At 41.2% G+C, this 24,545-nt stretch overlaps 1 protein-coding gene across 3 annotated transcripts; it reads right to left on the bottom strand.

Moving 5' to 3' along the window:
- Window positions 1-489: 489 nt before the first annotated feature.
- fgfr4 (fibroblast growth factor receptor 4) lies at window positions 490-15,208 on the bottom strand. Of its 3 annotated transcripts, XM_053331385.1 has the most exons (20): window positions 15,121-15,208; window positions 10,762-10,949; window positions 10,514-10,664; window positions 10,297-10,347; window positions 9,299-9,568; window positions 8,932-9,021; window positions 8,676-8,842; window positions 8,411-8,534; window positions 7,337-7,527; window positions 6,760-6,898; window positions 6,409-6,602; window positions 6,047-6,192; window positions 5,599-5,720; window positions 5,401-5,511; window positions 4,845-5,035; window positions 3,247-3,369; window positions 2,532-2,602; window positions 2,171-2,308; window positions 1,620-1,725; window positions 490-895 (listed from the first exon to the last, which is right to left on the bottom strand). In XM_053331385.1, exons 1-20 carry the CDS (start codon window positions 15,206-15,208, stop codon window positions 719-721), a joined length of 2,838 nt encoding a protein of 945 aa, XP_053187360.1. In that variant the 3' UTR covers window positions 490-718. The 3 variants fall into 3 exon arrangements, with proteins under 3 accessions (XP_053187360.1, XP_053187361.1, XP_053187362.1); XM_053331386.1 differs by lacking the exons at window positions 10,297-10,347; window positions 10,514-10,664; window positions 10,762-10,949; window positions 15,121-15,208 and having other exon boundaries at window positions 6,388-6,587; window positions 8,676-8,848; window positions 8,962-9,021; window positions 9,299-9,470; XM_053331387.1 differs by lacking the exons at window positions 10,297-10,347; window positions 10,514-10,664; window positions 10,762-10,949; window positions 15,121-15,208 and having other exon boundaries at window positions 6,409-6,587; window positions 8,962-9,021; window positions 9,299-9,470.
- Window positions 15,209-24,545: the final 9,337 nt, after the last annotated feature.

Raw genomic sequence — 24,545 nt, 5'->3', positions numbered from 1 at the left:
TTCTTAGCATGAGAGATCCTGAGATTTAAGACCGTTTTCTTTTTAAATAAGCAACACAAAAGTAAAATAATCTTATATAGAGAGATTTATATTTAACAATCAGTTTCTTCTTTTTTATCATAGCAAAATAAATCTTTTTTTTTGTTAAAAATGTCTTTATCAACGAGGTTTCAAGCCCTGGTTTAAGGTTGAGTTTGTGTGAGGAGATCATTGTCCGTCACCTCTCTGGAGGAGAAGTGATCAAGAAAGCATTTCCAGGCGTTTTGAGTACCAGGGTCTCTTCTGTCATATTTAGTGCCTCAGTTTTCAACGTTACAACTGTTCTTGGGCACAGTGCCAGAGCTGCTAGTCCAAAGTACCACGTTTGTTTGCACCTCTTTTCTTCTGCTCGTTCTTCTGCCCACAATAATGTTTTTCTACAAACCTCCACTTTTTAATGAAGCCCACTGGCCTCAGTGCTCCATGTGCATACATGTGTGTGTTTGTGTATGTGTATATGTGCATGTAAGTGTGTAGAAAAGCCCATCTACATCTAAGGGCTTTGTTTGGTGCCATAATGGAGGTCCGATTGAAAACTTAATTAGAATAAAAACTTCAGCTTAACTTTAGAAATGCAGCGGTGGACCTCCAATATGTTACATTACTTAAAAGTAGTGTTTTTTGTAGCGTGTACTTGTAGTGATATGTTAATGTCTTTATGTGTATGGATGCGTTTAGTCTATCGGAGTGCCGTCTTCATGTCTATCCGAGAGCGCACGTCCTGATATCCCAGGAGGCAAGGGTCAGTGGACAAGGCATCGTGGGTAAAAACAGAGTCGTTGTCAGAGGAGCAGGAGCTGGACGTGTCCTCGCATGATGGGGAGTACTGCTCGAAGGGCGTCGACAGGTCCAAATACTGGGGAGACAAGAAGTTCGGAAAGGAGAGAAATCTTAGTGACAAATGTTTGTTATATTGGCAATAAACAGTAATGGAAACTGAACTTGGCATGTTCTTCGAGGCTGTCATTGAACTGAACTGAACTGTTATTTAATATGTTGTTCATTTAATAGCGTCCACGCAAGAAGAGGTGCAGATGTGGAGAATAGCTGCCATTGCAATTTTAGACCACCACATTAGTTCTGGAGCAACAGTTTTGGATTGGTTAATTTAAGGTTTAATGGTTAGGTTAATGTCTAAGCCAAGAAATGTCTGTGTTTAAGTAAAAACCTACAAATCAATCACATGAACTGTTGACCCATCTGCAGACGATGGTCTGTTATGTATTTGATGAAAAAAAAAGGCTGCACTGAAATTTCAGCAATGTGGACACTACAGCCAAACACAGTTTGATTTTGTTTTTGTTGTTTCGAGTTTATTAGCTCTGGATTCCACTCTCTGCTCATTCACTCTTGTTTCAGCTCAACCAGTTTGTGTACTGAGAACATCTGGCCGGCAGATTGTGAAAGAGAGGAATAAAATGTGTGTGCACATACATTAGCATGTGTGCATGTTTTAAAATGTTTTGTCTTTGGGTGTGTTGGTGTCTGTATTGCTGTGTGTGCAATTTCATAGGAGGGAGTAGGTGCATGAACATGTTGGCAGGCCTGTGTGTGCGGCAGTGTGTGAGGCTGAAGCTCACCTCGTCAGAGATGGACAGCAGCACTCTGTCCAGCTCCTCTACCAGCTGTTTGAAGGTCGGTCTCTGGGTGGGAACGGCATGCCAGCACTCACGCATCATCATGTAGCTACAGAGGAAAAACACAACATGCAAAAAAATCATTTCTACAATCAGGACAATCTACACTGTGACAGATATTGTTAGCTTTGCAAAAGATATTAAAAACTCATAAGAGATGCAATGACTATATGAAGTTTAGTTAACAGTTTTCCATTAAAAGACCCCACCTTTACGAAAAAAAATTGAAATAAACTAACTGCCCAGTCAGTAAGTTAATGTGGAATGGGTTATTATGTGAATGTAGAGCATGTACTGCTTTAATGTTTGCCAGAAACAGGGCCAATGAAATTTTATAAATGCTTTATATATTTGTTCCCCCATTTGTGCTGAGGTGAAACCATATCTTAAAAATAACCTAAGGATTATTTTGACTAATGTAGTGTAGACACTGGTCTATGGTCACTAACAGTGGAAAAGTAAAGCAGACTAAAAGAAGAAAAGCTCCTGCTTACAGTTCGTGTGTGCAGTTGGATGGTTTGTCCATGCGGTGTCCTTCCTTCAGCAGCTTGAAGAGCTCCTCAACGGGGATACCAGGGTACGGTGAGCCGCCCAGCGTGAAGATCTCCCACATCAGTACGCCAAATGACCACCTAAGGACAGACAAGAAGAGAGGAAAGATGGAGAATTAATGATGGGGACAAATGCTGAAATAATAGGTATAAAACATTCTGACACAGGATACATATCAATATCAATATGATTTTGGATAATTTTTTGCCCGTTACATTATTCTTTAACACATTGACTTTGTTAAAAAGCACTCCATGATTCTCCACAGCAGAGACTTCTAAATGTATGAAAGGTGGTACTTACACATCGCTCTGGTGTGTGTAGACTCTGTCAAACAAGGCCTCTGGTGCCATCCATTTCACCGGCAGCCGTCCCTACAGAATGGACATAGAAATGTTAGCTCCCCTGCCTTCAATTACCATGACAACCCAGCTGCACATTTTTCATCTGAACTTGTTTTTCTTTATGTCTCACTGTAAGTTTTTTTACCCCCACCGAATTCTCACTCTCTAACTCTCCATGCCCTCTCATTTCTCCCTCATAATTCCTCCCCCCTCCTCTGTCATCCTCCCTCCTTGTCTCCCCTCTTCTCTAATTAAGTCCCATTAAGCCTGCTGCCAATCAGACAAAAACATCAGACAGTGTCAGTGTCTTGAGGAGAATTAAAGCTGTGAAAGGCACGAAGAACCTGGCTGAGGAGCAGACCTGTTTACAACAGCAGGGCTGGTTGAAAAACAAACTACTTTCCATTTTAACTTTTTTCAACAATCAAAATATCATGAAAACATGAAAGCTACTATTTAAATCTACTAAACTACTTATAATCTAGTAGCATATTCTAACCACTTTTTGGAGCTCATTAATGTAAGATAATACTTTATTTCGGAAATGTGCAATAATATGACAACACTTTTAAGGAGACCAATAATTTCTCTGCCCTATACCCCACTTCTAGTAAAAAAGTAAAAAAGAGAGAAAAGCAATTCCTGAAAATATGCTTCTAGAAACTGTCACTCACGTTGGTGGTTTTCTTGTAGTAGTCGATCTGGTGAACTCCTCTGGCCAGTCCAAAGTCAGCGATCTTCATCACGTTGTCCTCCGTCACCAGAACATTTCTGGCTGCCAAATCTCTGTGGATGCACTGTGGAGAGATGAGAGAATTAAAGAAAACCCTAAAATGAGCTTTAGTCCAACTTCTGGGACTCCACATTAACATTAAATTTAAATGGTCCTACTCTCCTCATTTTGTCTGTTAAATTATCCTCATTTTTTGTTGAGTGTGTTGCTTCTTTTTTGTTTGTTTTAACAATGCTGTCCCTTTGGCAAAATAATAAATTCTAAATATTGGCTGAACAGGAACATTGAATAAAACTATATTATCTGATGTTTTATATTCATGAATTACTCTTTTGAATTTGGACTTATGAAACTGTTCCAGGTCGTGGTTTGGAGAGATCATGTAAAAAAACAGAAGCAGAGGGAGGTAGAAATGATTCACTGCAGATGTTCTCCAAAAATGAAAAGACTCAGGACACTAAAGTCAACACGCAATGCCTCATTTTAGCGAACGCAACAACATTAAAATGTCTTTATATAGAAACCCAGGAGCTTGAAGAAAAAACAACCCTTTGGGAGGAAAAAAAGAAAGGCAGTGTTTGCCCACATTGAATGGATGTCATTAAGTTTATTTTGGTTTTCATTCGAAATAGACGTGGGATTTGTGGGGATGTGCGAAATGAACCAGTCTTGGTTTGCGGGTCTCCCCATAATGGAGGGGTAGTTTCAGACTCCTGCATTCTTAGGAGGCCGTAGAGCCAGAAACCTGATGCCTACACCCAGACGACGGCTCTGCTGCCTGTTTGCTAACAGATTTATGGCAGCGCTAAAAAGGACAAAGCCCTGCGACGGAGGGACAGACAGATGGATGGAGAAGAGTAAACAGGGCTGAAGCTGAAGCAGCTTTCTGCCCTGGAATGCCTGTCTGAGACACCGGCTGGTAGACAAAGAGACATGTTGATAAGAGGCATACAGACAGAGTGCATGCTGGGAAAATGAAAGGAAAATATAGATGGGGGGTTGGGATGGGAAAAAGAAAGAAAGAAAGACAGGAACGGACAGTGTAGCAGAAGATGGCATGGGGAGATGAAGAAAGGAAAGAGAGAGAGCAGAGAGGCAGCTGGTGATGCTGGACAAAACTCATCCAGAAAGTGCCTTAATTAAAAAAAAACACTGAATTAAACAAATTAACTAAATCCTAATCAAATTCCCTTTGAGTCAGAACCCAAACTCCTGATATTACAGCTCTTTCAGGGTTCCATTTTGTGGCTGTATTTCCTACCCAAGGACATGGATACATTTTAATGAGGTCTGATAACAAACCAATGAGTGGCTTACAATTAAATAATTTAGTTAACTCCCTAAACATAACGTACCAACACATTAAAGTGTTTGACTACTGGTAAAAAGTATTCCAGTATGCATTTCACTTTCTGTTTTGGTACAATATCAAGCTCTGCCCCCTCCTGCCTTCATGAATGCAGGGTAGTTTTACAGCCACAATATATTCAGCTATACTCTCAGATGTCATGCTACTACAAGTTATCAAAGTGAACATACCCTTTTAGAGGCCAGGTACTCCATCCCTCTGGCCACTTGGTAGGCACAGGACAGCAGGTCTTTGAAGGTGAGCTGCTCCTCTGGCACTTTCGTCACATCAAAGGTGTAGTCCATGCCTGGGGGTCGCCGGGCCCGCAGGTACTCCCTTAGACTGCCTTTGGAGGCGTACTCCACCAGCACATACAGAGGGCCTGGGGGTGAACACAAACAGGATGAAGGATGGGGTTATTTCTATTGTTGTTTCAGCCTTGAGGCTTGGGACCACCATGGTTGAAACACTCACTAATTTAGGCCCAATGGTTGGTTTGTTGAGATTTACAGTAACAAGGGGGTTTGGGATGAAGGTAAAGGAGAGGCATTGTTTTCTCCCCAAAATAATTTGTGTTAACAAGGACGAAACTGTCCTTTCATAATTGCTCTAAGTTTAGCTTGACTGACTTGTCCATGAGCTGACAGATAAAAACCTTTCAATTCAGATTCCCGAGTTGAATTAAATAACGGTATGCTGGGAGAAAATTAAACAACTTTAGTTGTTAGTCATAGGTCAGAAGCTCACCATCCTGTGTGCAGACTCCAAGTAGGTTGATGATGTTCTTGTGTTTGTCCATCACCTTCATCAACTCCATTTCTGAGATGAGGTCTGCGAGATCTTTGTCTGTGGCATCATCTTAAAGAAAAATGCATTTTTTTTAGACAAGCAGAGACTTGAGCTTTTCTCTTGAGGATTTTTTTGTCTATATCATTTCTTTCCTACCTTTGAGCATCTTAACCGCCACAGTGGTGGCCTGGTCCTGGCCGTCCTTGTTGATGCCGTAGGCCTCAGCTCTGACCACCTGGCCGAAACAGCCTTCTCCCAGTGGTTTGCCCAATGTTAAACTAGAAAGAGTACAGGAGTTAGTGAAAATAAGTATGTCCAAATGAAAACTGTACAAATCCATAATTTTGGGCTCTGGTTCCTTAAAACATACGTTGGGTAGAGCCAAAAATGGGCTGTGGGTTAGTTTCTTTTTAGGTCCCCACATGAGCTACAATGTTTAAATGACTCTGAATCCCGAGAGCCAAACTAAACTTAGTGAATAAACACACTCTTTGCAAGAAACACAAGTTTTAAGTAAATGCTGTGTTACATTTCTTTCCTAATAATTTCAAATGTTATCTTTTTAAATGCTGTCAGAAATGTTTCTAAATGGCATATAACTTACTTTTCCCTGGGGAACTCCCAGTCTGGGTCGTAGGGCAACTCAAACTCCATGACGCCAGCCAGCATGGGAGAGCAGCTGGATGAGAGGCGAGCTACCCTCACCAGAGATGCACTGGATTTCCCTGATGAGTTGGACTCCACTGAATACTAAAGGAAGAGATGTAGACAAGGAGAATTTCGTAATCACCTTCCAGGACCATAAAAGAATGTTCTTCCATTTCAAACATTTGAGCTAAGTAAAACTTTCACAATTTCTTTTTAAATACACCACAAAACCATAATGTATAATTTTAGTGCAGACTGCAGAGCACATTTTTTCTACCAGAAACTAGTCAGTTGTACAAACTCGTTCATGCCCTGTACCTGTCTGCGAAGAGGGAACTTGGAGAGCTTCTGGACAGGAAGAGCATCAAAAGGCTCCCTTCTGGGGTGGACCTGCATTCGACACAACACCACGATGACGATGGCCATAATCAGAGCCAGGAAACCACAGGCATAAATGATGATGTCGGTGTACTTGGTCTCCATGGTGTCCATAGCGTCTGCTGCTTCCTCCTCTGTAGGAAAAGGTGAACATTTTTAAATAAAAGAGTTTACAACCTCAGGAAGTCACAAATCAAACATTTTGAAGAATTAAACATCCAGAAAATCAAAATCAAGCAAAGAGGCATTTTTTTCAGCACTGACTTGTATAGTGTTCAGTTTTTATTTTACCTGAAAGGACAGTGAGCCAAGCAGATTGGTGGGCAAAGCCGATTGAATTTCCAGCAAGACAGGTGTACTCTCCTGCATCTTCCATGGTAACTTTGGACAGGTAGAGCACTTCCACCTCTGACATGTTCAGACTGCCAGTCTGAATGAAACAGAAACAGGGATAAAACAGGGTAATTAGCATACAACAAGAACAATAATCAGCAAATTCTTTAGTAACTTATATAAGGAAAAGAGGCAGCACTAGAAGCGTTTCACAGTAAAACAGCTGCTAGTGCTGCGAGTGTTTACTGTGGTTAGCAACTAAATGCTACTACTTTTTATGGCGGGAAATTAATTTGTTACTGGATTACAGCTCTGACAAACACGTCAATTGAAGCGTGATAGGAAAACTTGTTCCAGTCTTTTAGATAGAGATCTGAATTGGAATATGTTTATTAAACAGCAACTTCCAACAGAGCTAAAACTACACAACTAAGCATATTTCAACTGGGTTCTCAAGCTGGCTCAGCAAGAGCTTGAATTTGAAGTTGTCTTCAGCCTCTGATTGAAAAAACCCACTGTTAAAAATATCACCAACCTTAAGGACCTGAACGTAGGGTGTCCCATCAGGACCGTAGCGACTGCCATTCCTTTCTATGTGTTTGAGCCACTGAATATGAGGCTGGGCATCACTGTAGACCTTACAATGGAACTGGACGTCACTACCCACCACTGCTGTGTTGTTGGCTGGTAGACCTGCCTGCAGGATGGGCCTGTGTGGGGAGCGCTCTGTATTGGGAACAAATCAGAGGAGAGATAAGCAAAGACTGAAACAGGAAGATAACTTGAAGCTAAACAGAAACCAGTCACAGCTAAAAGACTTTCTTCAAAGGTGATCCAAGGACTTGGAGACAGAGAATCAAATGATCTGCCGAGCGTGATTTAATTCTGACAGAGTCTCACAAATAGCCCTGTCACCAGGAGTCTATGTAGGCAGGACAAACGCGGGGGAATCTGAAATCATAGGGAGCTGTGAACTAAAAACATCCAAATATTTGGCAGTTTAACAGTCGACAAACTTCACTGCTTTGTAAACAAACTTCTTAAAGTGGCCGGCAGTTGTTACTGTCACATATAATGTGTTTTTATGCTGGCAAAAGAGCAGGAAATGTCATTTTGGGATGAAAATCGGTTCCATTAGCGTGGCTCTTTGTCAGCTGGTCGCCGGGTTCTCTTTGATCTGTGGTTACTCTCGCTCTCTGATCTCGTTAGTTGTCTCGTTAGTCTTCTCCCCCCGTTGACAGGGACGGAAACTGACCCTGCGGTGGACGGACAGTGAACAAATGAACAAACAACCCGCAGCCCTCCTCAATCTCCTGTCACAGGTCAGGTAGAAAACTGGTGTGGACGCCTGACCGTCCACATCCTGCCGGCCACGGCCGACGCCAGGCGCCCCTGTCACCTTCCGCTCACCCCCCTGATTATCCCCTCCACCAGACTGGAGGCTTTCATTTGAAGGCATGATGCTTTTTTCCGAAAGTGCTGTCTAATGACTGTTGCTAGAGCTGCCATGAATACTGTCGGTCAGTTCACAAGATATTGAAATTCAGGTTTAAAGATTTAATTTACTTTTTCACAAGCAACAACAAGCGCTAAACCGTCTGTTTCTTACCTAGGACGTCGAGGACGTAGCTGTGAGCAATTGAGCCGTATTTATTCTCCACCACACAAGTGTAGTTTCCTCTGTCTGAAGGCACAACGCTTTCCATCACCAGGCTCCAGTGCTGGTGTCTCAGCTAATGAAAGAAAAAACAAATAATATCAGTGTAAATAAAATAGAGCAAAGAAAAGACTAAAATACTGAACTCTTTCAAACCAACTGACGATACTGACAATCAGAGCCCCTAATGGAGATAACAAACTGCCACCACCCTCACCTTGATGCCGCCAATGCGGTGCTCTCCTCTAAATTCACGACCATTTTTGAGCCAGCGGATGGTTGGCATGGGGCTGCCCATGGCGGGGCAACGAAACTTCACTGTGTTACCAGCTGGAACAGCATACAGCTTCTTCTCCATACGCTGAGTGTGGGTCCAATAGGGACCTGTATGGATAAAGACCATCTGTTAGACATATTTAATACCTTGAGGTTGAGATGTACTAATTCTTTAATAATTTCAGCAATTAACACACCTCTGGAGAAGTAAACTTGGTCATTTTCAATCTCAGCTGATGAGTCCTCCAAGCCATTGTCCTCGTCATCGTCCCCCGATCCCAAAGAGTCTGTGAACAATAAAACAACAAATAAAGACATGAAAACATATTTTCAACTGCTTCAGTCACTGATATTCAGCAGCAGTTGGGGAAACAAATTCTGCAGTGGACATCATAAGAACAGTGGACATTTCTTAAATTTATAAAATGTAAAAGTAATGAAAACTGCACATCTTAGTTTTTCAAGGCCCGTGTATATCTTGGATTTGTCAGCTTGTTCATCAGCTAGTTTTAACCATATTAGCCCTGAATAGAACAGCTGCTAGTTAAGTGTTAGTGTTCCTACCTGCCACAGTGATGGTGAAGTTCCTCACGGGGTCTTTGGTTCCTCGGAGAACACAAACATAAATGCCCGAATCCTCATAGGTGACGTCTGTAATCTCCATGATGGCACCACGGATCTGGATGCGGGGCGTGGCCAGAACCCGGACTCCCTCCTTGTACCAAGTGACTGCCATGCCGGGGCGAGTGTTCATGTCACAGCGCAGTTTCAGGATGTTGCCCGGCTCTAACAGAAGATGCTCTGTGGTGTCTTCACTCAAGTCCTCAAGAACATCTGTTGAAACCAGAGAACATTAGCGCACAACATTTTAACATGACACAATTTGTTTGTGCCAACTTTTTTATCTTTTGCTTCCTTTGCTTTCCTTCATTTTGCTCTTTTACAAAGAACGGGCCAGTCAGCAGATTATTTCTTCATCTCCCCTCTAAAGCTAGTAGCCATCTCCTCAACTATGACCTTCACCTCCTCAACTCCATTATCTCCCATCCCCACATACACACACACAATGAAATTACCATAGAGACCAGGAGGCCTGGCCAATCCGACCCTCCTCCACACATCCCCTCCTCCCTTCAAGTCCCTCTTCATCTTTTTGTTCCTCTGTGGATTATTGTGGGACTGAGAGCGATCTAGCTACCACAGCAAACCCCCTCCCTTCCTCACTCACTCACTCCAAAAAAAAAGAAGAAAAGAATGAGGAGGAAGAGAGACTGAAGCTAATGAACATGTAGCAGCGTGACAGTGGACGGAGAGTAAATCTGAGGGGCGGTGAAGGTTCACTGGAGATTTAAGTGAGCGAAGGGAGGAGAGAAGTTCATTCCAGCCTGGGGAGGAGGACGTTTGTATTTGAGCCCACACAGATTGGCCACCATACCAAGTCTTACAGTGTCCTCGCTTTTCTATGTTTTCTAAATGTATATTTTACAGCAGAGCTTAAATTTCTGAATCATCAATATTTCAACTAATTTGTAGATATTTCTACAGCATGAAAATTAAGTTACCTTCGGGTATTTCTGCAGCAGTCATGTCCATCGTTCGGGAAATGATGGTACCTATGGAAGAGAAATGTTGAGGTTAGAAAATAGTGTTTAACTGTATCATGAATAAATGGTCACATAGTCCTAATTCTCACAATGGGGAACATTGGAGCTCTCCAACCAATCGCATCTGAATGGCACAAAACTAAATATTAGGATTATGACGAGAAGTGTGTCTTACCAGGCAGGACCTCCAGCCATGCTGACTGCATGGCCTGTACTATCTGTCCTGCATGGGTGCTCTTGGCCATGCAGATGTACTCTCCAGCATCCTCCAGAGTGATGTTGGACAAATGCAGAGTGTTCACATTCGATGCATTGCTCTGCAGGGCCTGCATGAAGGAAACAATCGATTTAATAAACAGTCTGTAAAGAGAAAATGAGACCTCAAGTTGCAATATTTTGTTTTGTCAGCTGATCTAATCTCACCGTTAGAGCCCTGAGGCGAGGCTGTCCTCCCTGACTCCTTCCTGAGCCGCTGACTTCTGTTTTCAGCCACTGCACCTTGGTGGACCCCGGCCGATGGACTTTACACAACAGCTTCGCCTGACCACCCACCACCCCTGTGGTATTTTCTGGATAACCTGGTATGATCAGTGGCCTGGGGACACGAAGATCTGGAGAATAAAAAAAGGAAAAAGGAAGAAAGAAAATCAGTTATAATTTAAAACATTGAAGAGGCATTTCAATGTGTTAAATGTGTTTTTGGGTTTCTCCTGTTAATGGTTCTTATTTTTACTCCTAAGAAACTACAACTGCTTTAACCAGACCCAGATCTTCAGGTGTCATGGTGCAGTTATTTCACAGAATGAAGGAGTGTATAGTCTTAACAAACTCCTACAAACCCTCTTGTTCAGAACGGGCTCTGAGTGCACTGGACAGAAATTGTCAACATACATCCTGGCGGTTTCGGTTTACCTCTGAAAGCTCCGGCAACAAATGTACACCATGTTCCTGAACAACCACCGTCATTTAATGCTACCAGGAACTTGTGATAGAGTGCCCTGATAACCCGGCCACTATCGTGTCACCATCAGCCACAGTGCCATCCATTCAGTGGGTCACTCGCCCATTTATGTGCTCTCCCACTCACTTGTTGAAGCATATGTGCACCCTGGATGGGGACCTCGCTTACTGCTCAGTCACTCAGAACGAGCAATTTTCCAGGGCAATTTTCTGTTTGATTGCTTCCTGCGAGTGCTTAGTGAAAAGGCAATCTGTTCCCTTGTCAGACTGAAGTGCTGCCTTTTTTTTCTAATCGCCCACAGTACATGTAGAGGTAAAGCTTCCAGAAATAAAAACACAGTTACAGCTTTGTAATGGGCAAAAATATGAAACAGTGTTCGGTCAAAACTGCCACAAGGGAAACAAATTAAAAGAAGTGATAGCTAAATTGAATGTAATTGTACTCATCATTTAGTCCATTTGAATAAAGAAAATGCTAAATTTGTTCAAAATATTCACAATATAAAACCCCAAGAAGCCACATTAATGGAGCAAACTTGAATGCAGTACAACCAATAGTCAGCTGTAAATCACAAAGATAAAACACACACTAAAAGCCATGCTAATGAACTTGCAGAGACAGGGACGGTGCCCTTGAGTTGAACTCACAGCAGAGTGTGAATTGTCACCCAGAGGCGAGGGGGCAAACAAAACACAACACAACACAAACAAACCGCTCGGCTGGTGCGAGCCAGCCAGTCAGCCGGCTGCGCTGGCAGCAGAGACCTCTTTGGAAACCAGTTGGGACAATCAAAAGACCTTCATGCCCCGACCCGGGAAGTTACAGCAGCAGAGCCCTTCAGTATGTGTATTCTGTCCGGTTAGTTTTATAGCCAGCGAGCTACAGAATGTCTCTAAATCATTTCATCTTTTTCCTGACTGGCTCCTTTCGCTGCAGAAAAACTGAAACTCTTTATTGTAACCATCCTATTTATAGATTGTATAAACATATATTAAATGATTTGTCACCCTGTCATGTAGTTGCAAACAAGTAACTGGTGTATAAACAGACAATAAATGATTACATGTAAATCAGGTCACCATTTGTTTTATTTGTAAATCATTTATTTATTGTATTAATCAATTAAATTGTTATATTAATACATTGGCAACTTATTATATAAGATTAGGTATTTACAAATATTTCTCCTTTCTCACAACAAACAAGCAAACTCCAACTGCTTATAAAGGCCATGAGATATGACTAAAAGCGCTGGAAGAAATCTAGTCTAGTGATTACTGTTACCAAGGTCAAGAATAAACATATAAGCTCAGCATCACAAGTTTAAACTCACCTATGACTGACTTGCTGACTTGTACACTCATGTAAACACTAAAGTAACATTTTATACATGCCTTAAATATCTTAAAATAAAACATTAACCATCATGGGGTCAAATGTAACTGTAGAAAGAAAGGTTGCTGGACGTCAGCTCCTTACAGCTTTATTTTAAAGCACAGAAGACTATGAGGTTATTTTGGTATTTGAGTTCATAAAACGGCTTTGAACTTCAACTTTCAAAATCACAAGGCTCTCAGCGGTCCACAGACAGCCCTGGACTCTGAACGCCCTGACTGACCAGCAGATGCACTCATAAAAAAAATGCCAACCCAGTTATTCTGTGCAGAGATCAAAGCAAATGATGGCATTCTTTGGCACGCTCTGTTCCCCTTAATGCTGCAAATGGCTCCCTATTCTGTCATTGTGAAATAGAAATATTAACAGCATTTGGGTGTAAAGACTGTTTTTGCAACTATCCTGTGAATTCTGTACATTATGAATTATGCTTTCTTCTAATGAAGAGAAGCTGAAAGCAAAGCAAGAATGTACAGACAAAAGCTATACTCAGACTTTTGTAGAATCAGTAATGATGTGGGGGAAAACAGAGCTTAAAATAAACGCTGCCTGTGTGTCAAAGAAGCTTTTACGAGGAAAAAAAAAACATTGGACAAGTCAGATCCCTGCATTTAGCAACATGTGGTTAGTAACGTTAGATATGTAATTATATTTGGAGAACTCTGTGATTTATTTTTCACTCAGAGCTGTTATCAAATTAGCAACACGACAGAAAAAACACAGACACTGAAGATTATTTAAAGAGATTAATAAAAGCTTTGTTGGATGAAATATATTATTTTGGAAAAACAGGGAAATATAATATCTTTTTAGCCTTAATTTAAAAGACTTGTTCCTTTGTGTCTGACTCTCACTCTCTGTATTATATCAAACCAAGAATCAAAGCTATGCTACAGTGTTTTTCTGACAGGACAAAAGAGCCCTTCGCAGAAGCATCAACAATTACAGACCAAATTAATCCAGCTGAATCCCAGCTCAAAGTTTATACAACAGCTTGTACCAATCAAAGCCTTCATGATTTCACAGAGTCGTGTTTTTAAGATTGTTGTGGCCCATACTGACTAAAGTCCAAGAAATTCCTCTAAAATAAGCTCCAGTGGTAGAACTAAAAAGTAGTTACAAGGAAGTTTGTTTATGGAGATTGAGGCTTGATTTTTTTTATTTGTGTTTAGCTCATAAAAGTTCTTAATTTGATAGTTTTTGTATGGAAAACTGTGAAAATTGGGAAGCATTCCTCCAGTTTGACCAGGTATTTGATAAGAATTTGTTCAAATTATAAAATTGAAATTCCTGAGAGGACTGACTGACATAAAAATCTTAACTCTAAAAAGCGTCTCCTTAGCTGCAACCTGCATGACCTATAGATCTTTCTATTATCAATCCTGGTTTGACTCTTTACATGTCCATCTTGTAAATAAAACAGGTTTTGCCGAGCCCCCCTCCTACACATTGTCGTTTCAACAGCAAGCCCTGGCTGGCCTTGCTTGGCCCCTGCAGTACAAAGTGGGGCCACAGGGAAAGAAAAGAGACAGCGTCTGTACTCGATGCCTCCAGGGGGAAACAATCCACTTTGTCTTTCATCAACCTGCACACATCCTAAGAAAAATGTCATCCTCAAGTCCTTTAATCTGACTTAAAAACTGGCAGCAAAGCAGAAATTAGTGATTTATCTCTATATCTGAGCTTTGTTTTTGAAAGATGCCGATTCAACCTGGACTCAGTGGAAACATTTTAATAGAACTTTAAACTGACAACGACTGACTTATTGCATTGGCTTTGGTTTGTAAAGCATCAATGAAAAAAGCCTCTACACTTCCCTCCCTCCCTGCTATTCCTCTACAGCTGGCTTGCAGCCAGGCAGATTTACACTTCCGAGCCCCAGGGCCTCGGACGGATCAGGTAGCGCAGTTTACGGCAGCAAAAACACTGAGAGGTTTTCCCCCCTCCTTCTTCACCCCATCCAAGAATTGACTACAGCCTCTCTGTCATTTTTCTTGTCACCTTGACTTCCTCTAGTGGTCACGCCTCCGCCACGGTCGGCTTGTCATTACTGCTGCCAAGGAACTTTCTAAGAAGGGAAAGTGGACTGATTCTGTTTTTACAGAAACCTTCACTGATAAATTTAAATTGTTTAATGCAAAATATATTTACACCCAGAAGAGTCTCATCCCAAAAACATGCTTTTACTGTCGACCTGAGTGACCTTAGTATGCCTCAGCTCCTGTGCAAATGTTGGCAATCAGATTGTCAGCAAACCTCCAGACACAGAAATGCTTATCTAACTTTAACACAACACACATCTCAAAATTAAGACATAATGATTGTGCATTGAAATTGTTATATAGTTCTGGGGTGGGTGTATTTAGCGAATGATTATTAACTTACAGGGTTAAAAGAGTACAAATAAAAACCAGTTTAGGTCTTACCTTTAGTTCTTCCTTCGTCAATGGCTCTGGCCAAGACGCTGTCCATCAAACAGAGCAGGAGAACACAGAACATGCAGACCCTCGCCATCTTCTAGACGTGACGTGCGTGTTTTAGGGTTGAAAGGTTGAAATAAATATTGGAAGCCTGGAATTGGCCTCACACTCCAGTCCCTGGCATTGGCAACCTGAGAAAGCCAAAGTCTCTCAATCTGGGTCCTGTAGAAGCAAACAAACACATAGCAGTCAGTTATCTGTTGATCAGAAATCTGATTCCTGAAGGAGATGTGATTGGAAAGGAGTCACAAACTTTTCTGTTCAGTTTTTTTGACCAGGTGGCAAAAACACAAACAATTGTCTATCCAGTGAGTTAAAGAGAGAGCCTGTTTTGTCTGTGAGCAGCTGTATTCTTAACCAGATGCCCGGCTAACTGTCCCGCTCGTCTGCCTTACATTGTCCAGGCTCTCCTGCGTCATGAATAAGGAGCAAGGCTGTTACCGCCTGTTGTTTGTCAATGGATGGCGCTCAGTCTGCCCTAGGATAATGGGCCCTTACTAGGAAAACACTTGAAACTTGCCAGGAAGCTACAAAATCTGAAGGAGCAGCGGAGGGGTTCGACTGGCAGCTGATGAGACTTCAGGTTCAGGACAGGGGGTAAAATTATACAACAGGCAGCAAAGTAGTGAAACAGGTGACTGATCATTGGAGCAAAAATGTACCCTCAGCAGCATCTCCTCAATTTGACTGCAACTTGGTTTCAGAAGGCAAATAAGGCATTTTTCTCCACAGTCAAACTCTAAACTTCACTTCTGAACTTTTTTAGGCAAGCTGGGAGATCTGGTATGACACCTGGAGCAAGGTATAACACCTGAGCATTGACAAAGTACCTTAGTTTTGAGAATATGAATTAGTGCTGCACAAATGACTACTTTCATTACAGATTAGGAAATTATGTTCACACTTTAATCAAGACTAAAAAAACTGATATTTTCAGATGGAGTTTGATCTGACCAACAGTCCAAAACCTGAACAGTCAGTTTAATATCACAACAGACAGCAAAAATTAGCAAATCTTTACATTTTAGAGATTGGATCGAGGAAATCTTCTGCATTTTTGTCTAAAATATATACCTGCTTTTAAATAACTTGCCTTTAATAAAGCTGTTAACATATTCTGATTTAAATAAGAGTGTATAAATAACTTTCAATTTCCATAAATGTGCATCTCTATGAAAGCCTGATTGTGCTGTCATCATCATTTAATATATTTAATGAATTACTATAAATGCCACAATTACACTTACATTCCATTATTATCTCTAGAACCTAAATTATGGGGATATTAAAGTCATTTTTAAAATCAAATTTAACTATAATAAACTCATTCTGCAGATAAACTATAAACACTGAAAGCTTAAAAGAATAATACAGTGATTTCTCTGATGCGAGTCGGGCCAACTGCGCACAGGCGCCAGGCCCCGGTGCGTGCGCTCCATGCATGCAGCCCCCCCACTCACACACACACACACACACACACACACACACACACACACACACCGTTTAAAGAACCAGCTTGCTGAATGAAACGTATTCTTTCTCAATTAAGGACTGGAAAACTTTTTTTCTCCTGCTGCTGCTAATTCCGTTGGCATGCTGCCTGGCTGCTGCACTCTGCTGTGTTCAGCTGGAGCCAAAACACTTTTACTGTATTCTACTTTTCAGTCTTAAAAACGGAGAGAAGGGCGCCACTGTGTTGTATTTTGAATACTGTAGATCTCTGTCACATAAATCACACTCAATAAATCATCCCTATATACACACTATTCGTCTAAAACGGTCCTTGCAGGTCAAAATGAACCCAAGCGATGCCAAAAGTAAGTTAGACTTGATGCTATTTGTGTTACCAGCTATAATGATTTTTAAGGGACACCAATGTGTCTGACACATCCTGAGATCGATCCCAACTTCTGAGAAATACTTTCAGCTACAGGCAGACTTGTTTAACTAACAGAAAAACCGAAGGGTCCCTTAAACTAACCCATATTTTACCCCAGATATCTATTTACCTCATTTAGGGACCATATCTGAGTGACTGATCTGCACTGTCACCCTGCACAGTCTCATGTTTTAACTTCATGTGGATGGAAGAAGCTGTGAAATGTGTCACTTTTCTGTCATTTTATTGTGGGATTCCTGTGATCTGTAGTCTGACAAAGTTCAAATTCCTCTCGACACAAACAATCTTTTCTCACCACCTATAGGTCCATGTGTAAGGTTCAATGTCTAATAAGTGTTTATCTCTTGCAAAACACAACAAGCAAACCATCGCCTTGTATGCTATGTATGTTCCTTCCCTAAGACCCCTGTTTAAAATGACAAAACGTGGATTAATTTACAATGCAAATAGGTTATCCTGGTAGGTCAAGCGGAGGAGAAATAGATCCTCTGCAGCCTTGGTTTTGCAGATATACTCTGCTTTGTAGCAAATCACCGAAAACAAATGAAAGGGTATAATTATCTCGCCCTAGACCTTTTGCCATAATTTGAAGTTAAACTAATTGAATACCAGGGTTTTTTTTAATTGCTTTTGGTCGTAACCCACACTCTGTCCTGCCCGCAGAAAATGAATGAAACAACAACTCTCCAAGAATCTCCAGCTGTCCCAGTCTGTATTCACCCACCTTTCCTCCCGGTCTGTCCTCGCAGTGATGACTGGCACCAAGAGAGAGGGAGGGGGGGATCACTCCTTGTCCCGGTCGATACGAGTCAGTATTGAAATCCTCATTTGGAGCTGTAGTCCCGCTGTATCCCTTTCAAAAGCAGTCTGTGAGCGGGCCTCAGTTGTTGTGTATCCGACTGAAAACCAAGGTGAGCTTATAAATCCATCAAAAACAGCCCCGTGGAACATGAACGACAGCTGCCGGGTTCCTGGTGACCGGAGGAAGGAGCTGTGATCCCCGGGGCAAAGTCCACTGCAGCCGATCGCTCAGATCACTAAATCCATGGAGCGAGAACGATGATTTACACGTGTTAAATATGCCCTTTCTCGCTCAGACAAGGTTGAAAAAGATCCGATGTGGTTCGAGAATGAGAGAACGATTGATTGAGATAGAGAGGTGAAACGTGCCCTGTAGTTCAGAGTCCCTTCTTGGTTCAACTGCACCGCCTTGGATAGCTCGGTGCGTCTTTACGCAGCGCTTCTACAAGTTCTCTCCTAGATGAGTTTCTCCCGTTAAAATCTAAGCTCCGCTGATGCAATGTGGAGCCCAGCCTCCTCAGTCCGGCTTTTCTTCATACAGCAGCGACAGAGGAGCGAACGACTGCGTCCTTCACACACCAGCCCTCATAGCACACTGCTGCTCTCCGGACGGCAGTCACAACAACAATGGTCTGAGAGCGGCCAGGGGAGCAGGAGGAGGGAGGAAGGGGGAGTGGAGTGGAGTGGAGAGAGAGAGAGGGAGAGAGAGAGAGAGAGAGAGAGAGAGAGAGAGAGGGAGGGGTGCGCTTCTGTTACCCCCTCAACCCCCACTAAAAGTACCCCCCACCCCTCCAAAGAGCTGGCAAATAAAACCCAAGACCCTCTGCCTCTCCCTCCTCTTCACGGCGCACAGCTTGCTCAAGTTGCTCTTAGAAACAGTTAGCGTCTCAACATTTATATTTTATGTAAGAAAACTAAACCTTTTAAACTGTTTTGAGGATTTATCTCTTTTTTTCTTAAGCCCAGCCAACAGTGATTGGCCGCGTGCCAACTTAACCACATAAATCACGTTATTAAAACATTTTGTTTTGACGTCTCATTATTTATTGCGGGTTAATTGTCCTTTATGCAAACAGAGCATTACGACCTCTTTACAAGACGCATTCAATTAAGTTGCTTTAGTGAGTGAATGCGTGTGGATTGCCACCATGTTTTAATTGCATCAGTAAAAGAACAGGTCTAATCCCATTAGCTGCCGCAAAGACTCAAGATCAGCTAAAGAGTCTGAGAGCCTCCATGTCTCCCCTCATATGGACACTTTGGCTTGTTAAAATAAATTAATGAATTAATTTTGCTTAAGATCAGACATCTGTATATTCATTTTTTTAAAATAATTTTATTCCCAAAAAAGCATGAAAAACAAGGCAAGTTTGTTTATTTGCATATAAAGTAATCTGTGCTGCACCAGTATCAGACCCTCATACAGAGGGGATAAAGAAAACACCTGATAATGATAATAAAGTGATAAAAATGTGAACATAAGATCCCATGAATACACTCACTAACTCATTAACCTTTCCTTTTCTTCTCCATTTAAGTTCAGTTTGCTTATATATGCATCACTGTCACTCCTGACTGCTGGGATTTTATCAAAAAAGTTGAAAACAATGAACAATACATCTCCTCTCCCTTCTCTATCTATATATCACTTAAATAATAAAAGCTGAATTCCTCCACCTAGATAGATGCTTACTCAATCAATTAAAATCAACAAGCAAGAATGAAGCAAAAGAAGAAAAAAGTCCTTATTTCCTTGCTCCCAGTGCTAGATAGCTGTAGTTTTAACCCTGGCATTTTGGGTGTGAGACATAAGACCTTGTAAGTTTAAAAGAAATACGATTTGATTGATTATTTGTATTTTCACTAACATTTAAGAAAAGTCAGGATAAGGTTTTGGATCATTCTTTCATTTTTGTTTAAATGTTTGTCTCACTTTTTATTCTATGTTACTGTTTTCCTCCCTGTACTGTACTACAAAGAATTAACTGTGGCTTTTAGAGGATTTGTATTTTCCTTTTACTGGATTTGATGTGTGCATTTATCATCACTACATAATTGAGGAGATTACTAAAGGCCCATTTTTATGGCACATTGAAAGGATAATGGTGTGAGAAATTGTCTCTAAACTGTACAGTAAAGCCAAATACTGACCTTCCAATCAAAATATTTAATTCTCAACCATATTTAAGATTTATAACTTTGTGGCAACCGTTTGGAGAAGACCCTGCACCATGCACAAATCCACATCCATAAAAATGTTTTTTTCCCAATCTGATATGGAAGAACTTTACCTTAACCTGTTCTAATACCTTTGGGAAGAACTGGTGGATCAACAGCGGACCTGGTCTTATCACCTAACATCAGTGCAGGCCTTATTGCTGCTCGTTTGGCTAAATGGAAGTATCTCTGTAAGTAATCTCTGCAGGCGGGTTGAAAAAATCTTGTGGAGTTCCTTCCCAGAAGAGAGGAGGCTATTATATAGCAGTAGATTAATGCCAGTGGTTTGGGACAGGCACAGCCAGTAATCACATATCTGCTGGTGTCCACATACTTTTGGCCATCCATGTAGTGTATCAAAAACCTCATAAAGAAGAGCAGATGTTATAGAAAATAACATCTGGAAGACACAAATGTCTCTCAGAATTTATGTTGATCTGTTGAGCTTCCAAAATCACAAAAAACACAACTAAGGCAATTTCTAGTTATTTAATATGCACACATAAAACTTAATATTGTAATATAATTTGACTAGTATTGGTTCTAAGCCATTCATGTTCACCAGTTAATTACTCCTGTGTCTCCATAAATGCCCACAGCTTTATTTCAACTTCAGAAATCTTTCAGGATAATTGATTTCTGTTTCTGCTGGGCAGTTTTTTATTGTGCGTACAGGAAGTGCTGGCAAGACCAAGGGCAATCACAAGCTATAAAGGTCCTGGCCCGGATTCAAACATGGCTACATGATACCTGCTTTAGCTAAGTGAGCCACCAGGATGTTCCACACCTCCAAGAAATATATTAACTTAAATCTCTGTTTGCTAGAAAGCTCTGCCAACTTTAAATGTTCCAGATAAATCACCAAGGAGGTAAAGAAGCTGCACAGTCCGTTTACTTTTATCTGGAGGTCAAACTCCTCAAGAAGTGTCCACAGCATGAATGTGTTTAGCTGAAATTTATGTGTTGAAATAAATTCCAGATTTGACCTTTAACACTGCACAGTGCTACTTTGGGTCAGACAGAGCTTTACAGCGAAAGTCAAAGTACACAAATAAACGAGGCAGAGTGGAAGTCATAAAGCAGATAAGAGCTGTGCTAATGCCAGCCGGCGCTACATGATCGACTGCTGGGCCAGCTTAGGTATGTTTGTGTCATACCTGTGTGTGTGTGTGTGTGTGTGTGTGTGTGTTTGTTACCTCACTGAGACCCTTTATGTAATAAACACCAACTTTGTTAGGACGAGTAGTCCTCATGGGGACCAAAGCCTGGTCCTAATGGGGGAGAACATTTCTGAGTTCCTAGTTGAGGTTAGGGTTAGAGTTTGGGTTAGGCTGTCGGCAATGAATGGTGCAAATGTGTGTGTGCATCTGTGTGTTTGTGTGTGTGTGTGTGTGTGTGTGTGTGTGTGTGTGTGTGTGTGAGAGAGAGAGAGAGAAAAAGAGAGACACTAACTGCTGGCTCAATATAGCAGAAGGGACAAACCCAGATTCGACTAATGATTAATTTTATGTTACCCACCATGTTTGCCCTAATTTGGGGTCAGTAAATAATCAGGGTTTTGTTTCTGTGCGTGTGTGTGTGTGTGTGTGTGTGTGTTTGTGTTTACACTGATAGATTAATAGATTATTAGATACCAGTGTTTTGGGAGGGGTCAGTAGTGTTAATGTTATTGCAACTTGTTGTTGTGCTAATGAGACACAGGTGGGATTGCAGCCACCTCAGTTGTTTCTTACAGACGCACACACACACACAGACACACACACCCAGTCCTTATAATTAAAGCCCATTGACACACTCCTACATTTGCAAAAGCTTGTGTGTTGTAATTTTAGTTATCTCAGGGAAACGTAAACATTTAATCTAAATTCACTAAGTTTTTGGGGAGTCAACTTTATGCATTTCGCATCAATGTATGATTACAGACACTAAAGTCATCTATCCACTGCAGCTACTTTATGCTAACACTTAGGCATAGCTAGCACAATGCTGATACACAATTACCATGATCTCACATAAAAAAAACCAAATTGTGATGGATCTAAAGATAAAAAAGTATATCTACACAAAACTGTAAATAGTGTACAGACCAGAATACATTACAGCCGCATATAATTTACTGTTTTTAAGTGAAAGGTAAAATAATAGTTACATACAGTGGAAAACTACAAGCAAGACTATTAAAATGATCACGTATATTAGCAAATGTTAAATGCACTGCTGCCTGCAACACATCACAGATATCCACATGTGGTCTTTGAGTTCTTGGTTAACCTTTAGGCCTTTCCACCACCAGAACTTAAAAACCCCTTTACCTGGAGTTTCCCATACCCTGAACTTTTAAGAGGCTGTAAAGCTTTGATTGTGGTTTAGCTTCCACTTTGTTTGACACACCTTAATGTACAGTGAATCCCAAAGATTTATGTATGAGTAGGTGAGAGGTATTTCTGCTGAAATAAATGTGATTAAACTGTCTTTGTCTCTGATTAGCACCTAAAAGCTGCTAATCTCATGATCGTCTCTTAGCTGCAGTGTCCTCACTGCAAAGTGGCTGTTTGGTAAGTCAGGGCAGTTGTGGGATAGAAAACATAAAATGATTCCTCTGATTTTTAAATGTGAGTGTTAAATGCTAGTTTTGTCCTCCTGCTCCCAGTCTTTATGTCAAGCTAACCCTAAACCTAAACCTAACCCTTACCTTGCACAAACTTTCTGACTCTCAGCAAAACAGTGATTTTCTCAAGATGTGGAATTATTCCTTTAATATTTATGCTGCGGTATGGCTTTACTTTTAACACCATTTTCTGGAGGATTTTTTGGGAAACTCTCAGAAACAAATATAAGATCATACATCACTTTTGTAAAAAGTAATTTGAGTCCCCCCCCACTCCATCTTTATCCAAATCCCAAATACTCTGCATGATAGAATCAAATACCTTGACCAGAGCAAGACCCTCCATCCCACCTCTTTATCTGATGACATCAGTGATATGGCAGATTCCCCCCCGACCCTCCCGGTGCCCCTAGGTCCAGATAGCATTGATAGCCTGCTGCATAATGATGTTGATGCTAATGGGGAATACCAGGGCTGGTTGGTGCCTGACAGCTGATAACAGATTGGGGAGGAGAAGGAGGGGTGATGTTGGGGCGAATGATAATCATTGTTGTGAGGTAAGGTTAGGAGGGCGTTGGTGTGTGTGTGTGTGCGTGGGGAGGGAAAGTGAGGTGGAATAAAGGCCAGGAGGAATGTGTGAGGTGTGGCTGGTCGCTCATTAGTCTACCTCACAGCAGGGATACATCATGGAAACATCAGGTTCCATTAACATCTAAAATTCTGACTCTTTAGCTAATGCTCCTCTCCAAAATTGCCAATCATGGTGCACCTCAATTTAAAGGGAAACCATTTTGTTTTGTAACTATTTGTGACAAAATAAGTTGGACATGCTTTTTTTGTGTGGCTGCGAGTTCAGACAAAAAGCCATGATGATTGTGCCTTGAGAGGCGGTTTGGGCAGAAATACCACAATAGTTTTCACAATAGTTCTCTCTCTCATGCTCTGAAGTAATTTACAAAAGACCCAAAACCTACAAAAGGAAACGCATAGATCAGAGCATCATGAAGTATATTATGTTTATACGCTTACATCCAATGCTGCCAACACAGCAGTGATCAGTGAAACAGGAGGATGAATGTGGGAATTGTGGTGGTCAGATTGTGTGGCATGTTTGGGCCTCTAACCATCACCTCTGCACACCTACCCAATCATTGCAGGACATGAACACGAAAATGTCTCAGTCTTTTGAAGTTAAATGAAAAGAAATGCACGTATCTGCATGTTTATCTCTATTGCAAACACCAAGAGTAATGTCTGAGCACTCGGTCAAACAGGCTTTCATCAGAGCATCAGTTCTGTTTGACCAAAAGCTCAAATAACTAACAAGCGGTTTGCAATTGAGATAAATGTGTAGATGCTTTGTTTTCATTAAATTTACACAATGGACTTGTGTAAATTAGACACAACTGCAAGATCATCTATTATACAGATGGGTGACAAATAACAGCAAGAGAACAAACATTTTTTTTAATTTTTTGAGCTCTAATAGACAATGAACACATCACCAAAAATCAATGAGCTTGAGTTTTGGATGATATTTCAGGCTACTGAAAACCAAGGCCTTCAAAAATGCTCTGAGACACAAGCTAGTGAATAACACTGTAAAGGATTATTTCCATTTCTCGAGACCTATAACTAAAAAGCTAAAATCACACAGTGTTCATGGTTTGTGGTTTCTAAGTGCAGGTCAGTGATGTTGGTTGACTGTCTGCTCATCTTGGTCTTAAGGTCATCAACTCACATGCTGGTTGAGTCCTGAAGCTCCCATTGTTGTTCGTTTGTGTTAATCATTACCTGCAATGTTCGCAACACAATGGGACAAGCTGAGAGTACGGGCTTTGTGAT

Source organism: Scomber japonicus, chromosome 13, assembly GCF_027409825.1.
Source record: "Scomber japonicus isolate fScoJap1 chromosome 13, fScoJap1.pri, whole genome shotgun sequence".
Classification (NCBI taxonomy): domain Eukaryota; kingdom Metazoa; phylum Chordata; class Actinopteri; order Scombriformes; family Scombridae; genus Scomber; species Scomber japonicus.
Note: the sequence above shows the minus strand (reverse complement) of the source record. Positions and strands in the feature narration are given on the sequence as shown.

Bases quoted from the DNA above. Each gene is read 5' to 3' on its own strand.
- fgfr4 (XM_053331385.1), bottom strand. From the start codon at position 15,208: ATGGCGAGGGTCTGCATGTTCTGTGTTCTCCTGCTCTGTTTGATGGAC. The intron at 9,569-10,296 runs GTAACTTAATTT...TGGTTTCAACAG, and splicing joins TGCTGCAGAAATACCCGAAG to ATGTTCTTGAGGACTTGAGT. The intron at 896-1,619 runs GTGAGCTTCAGC...TTGTCTCCCCAG, and splicing joins TGCTGTCCATCTCTGACGAG to TATTTGGACCTGTCGACGCC.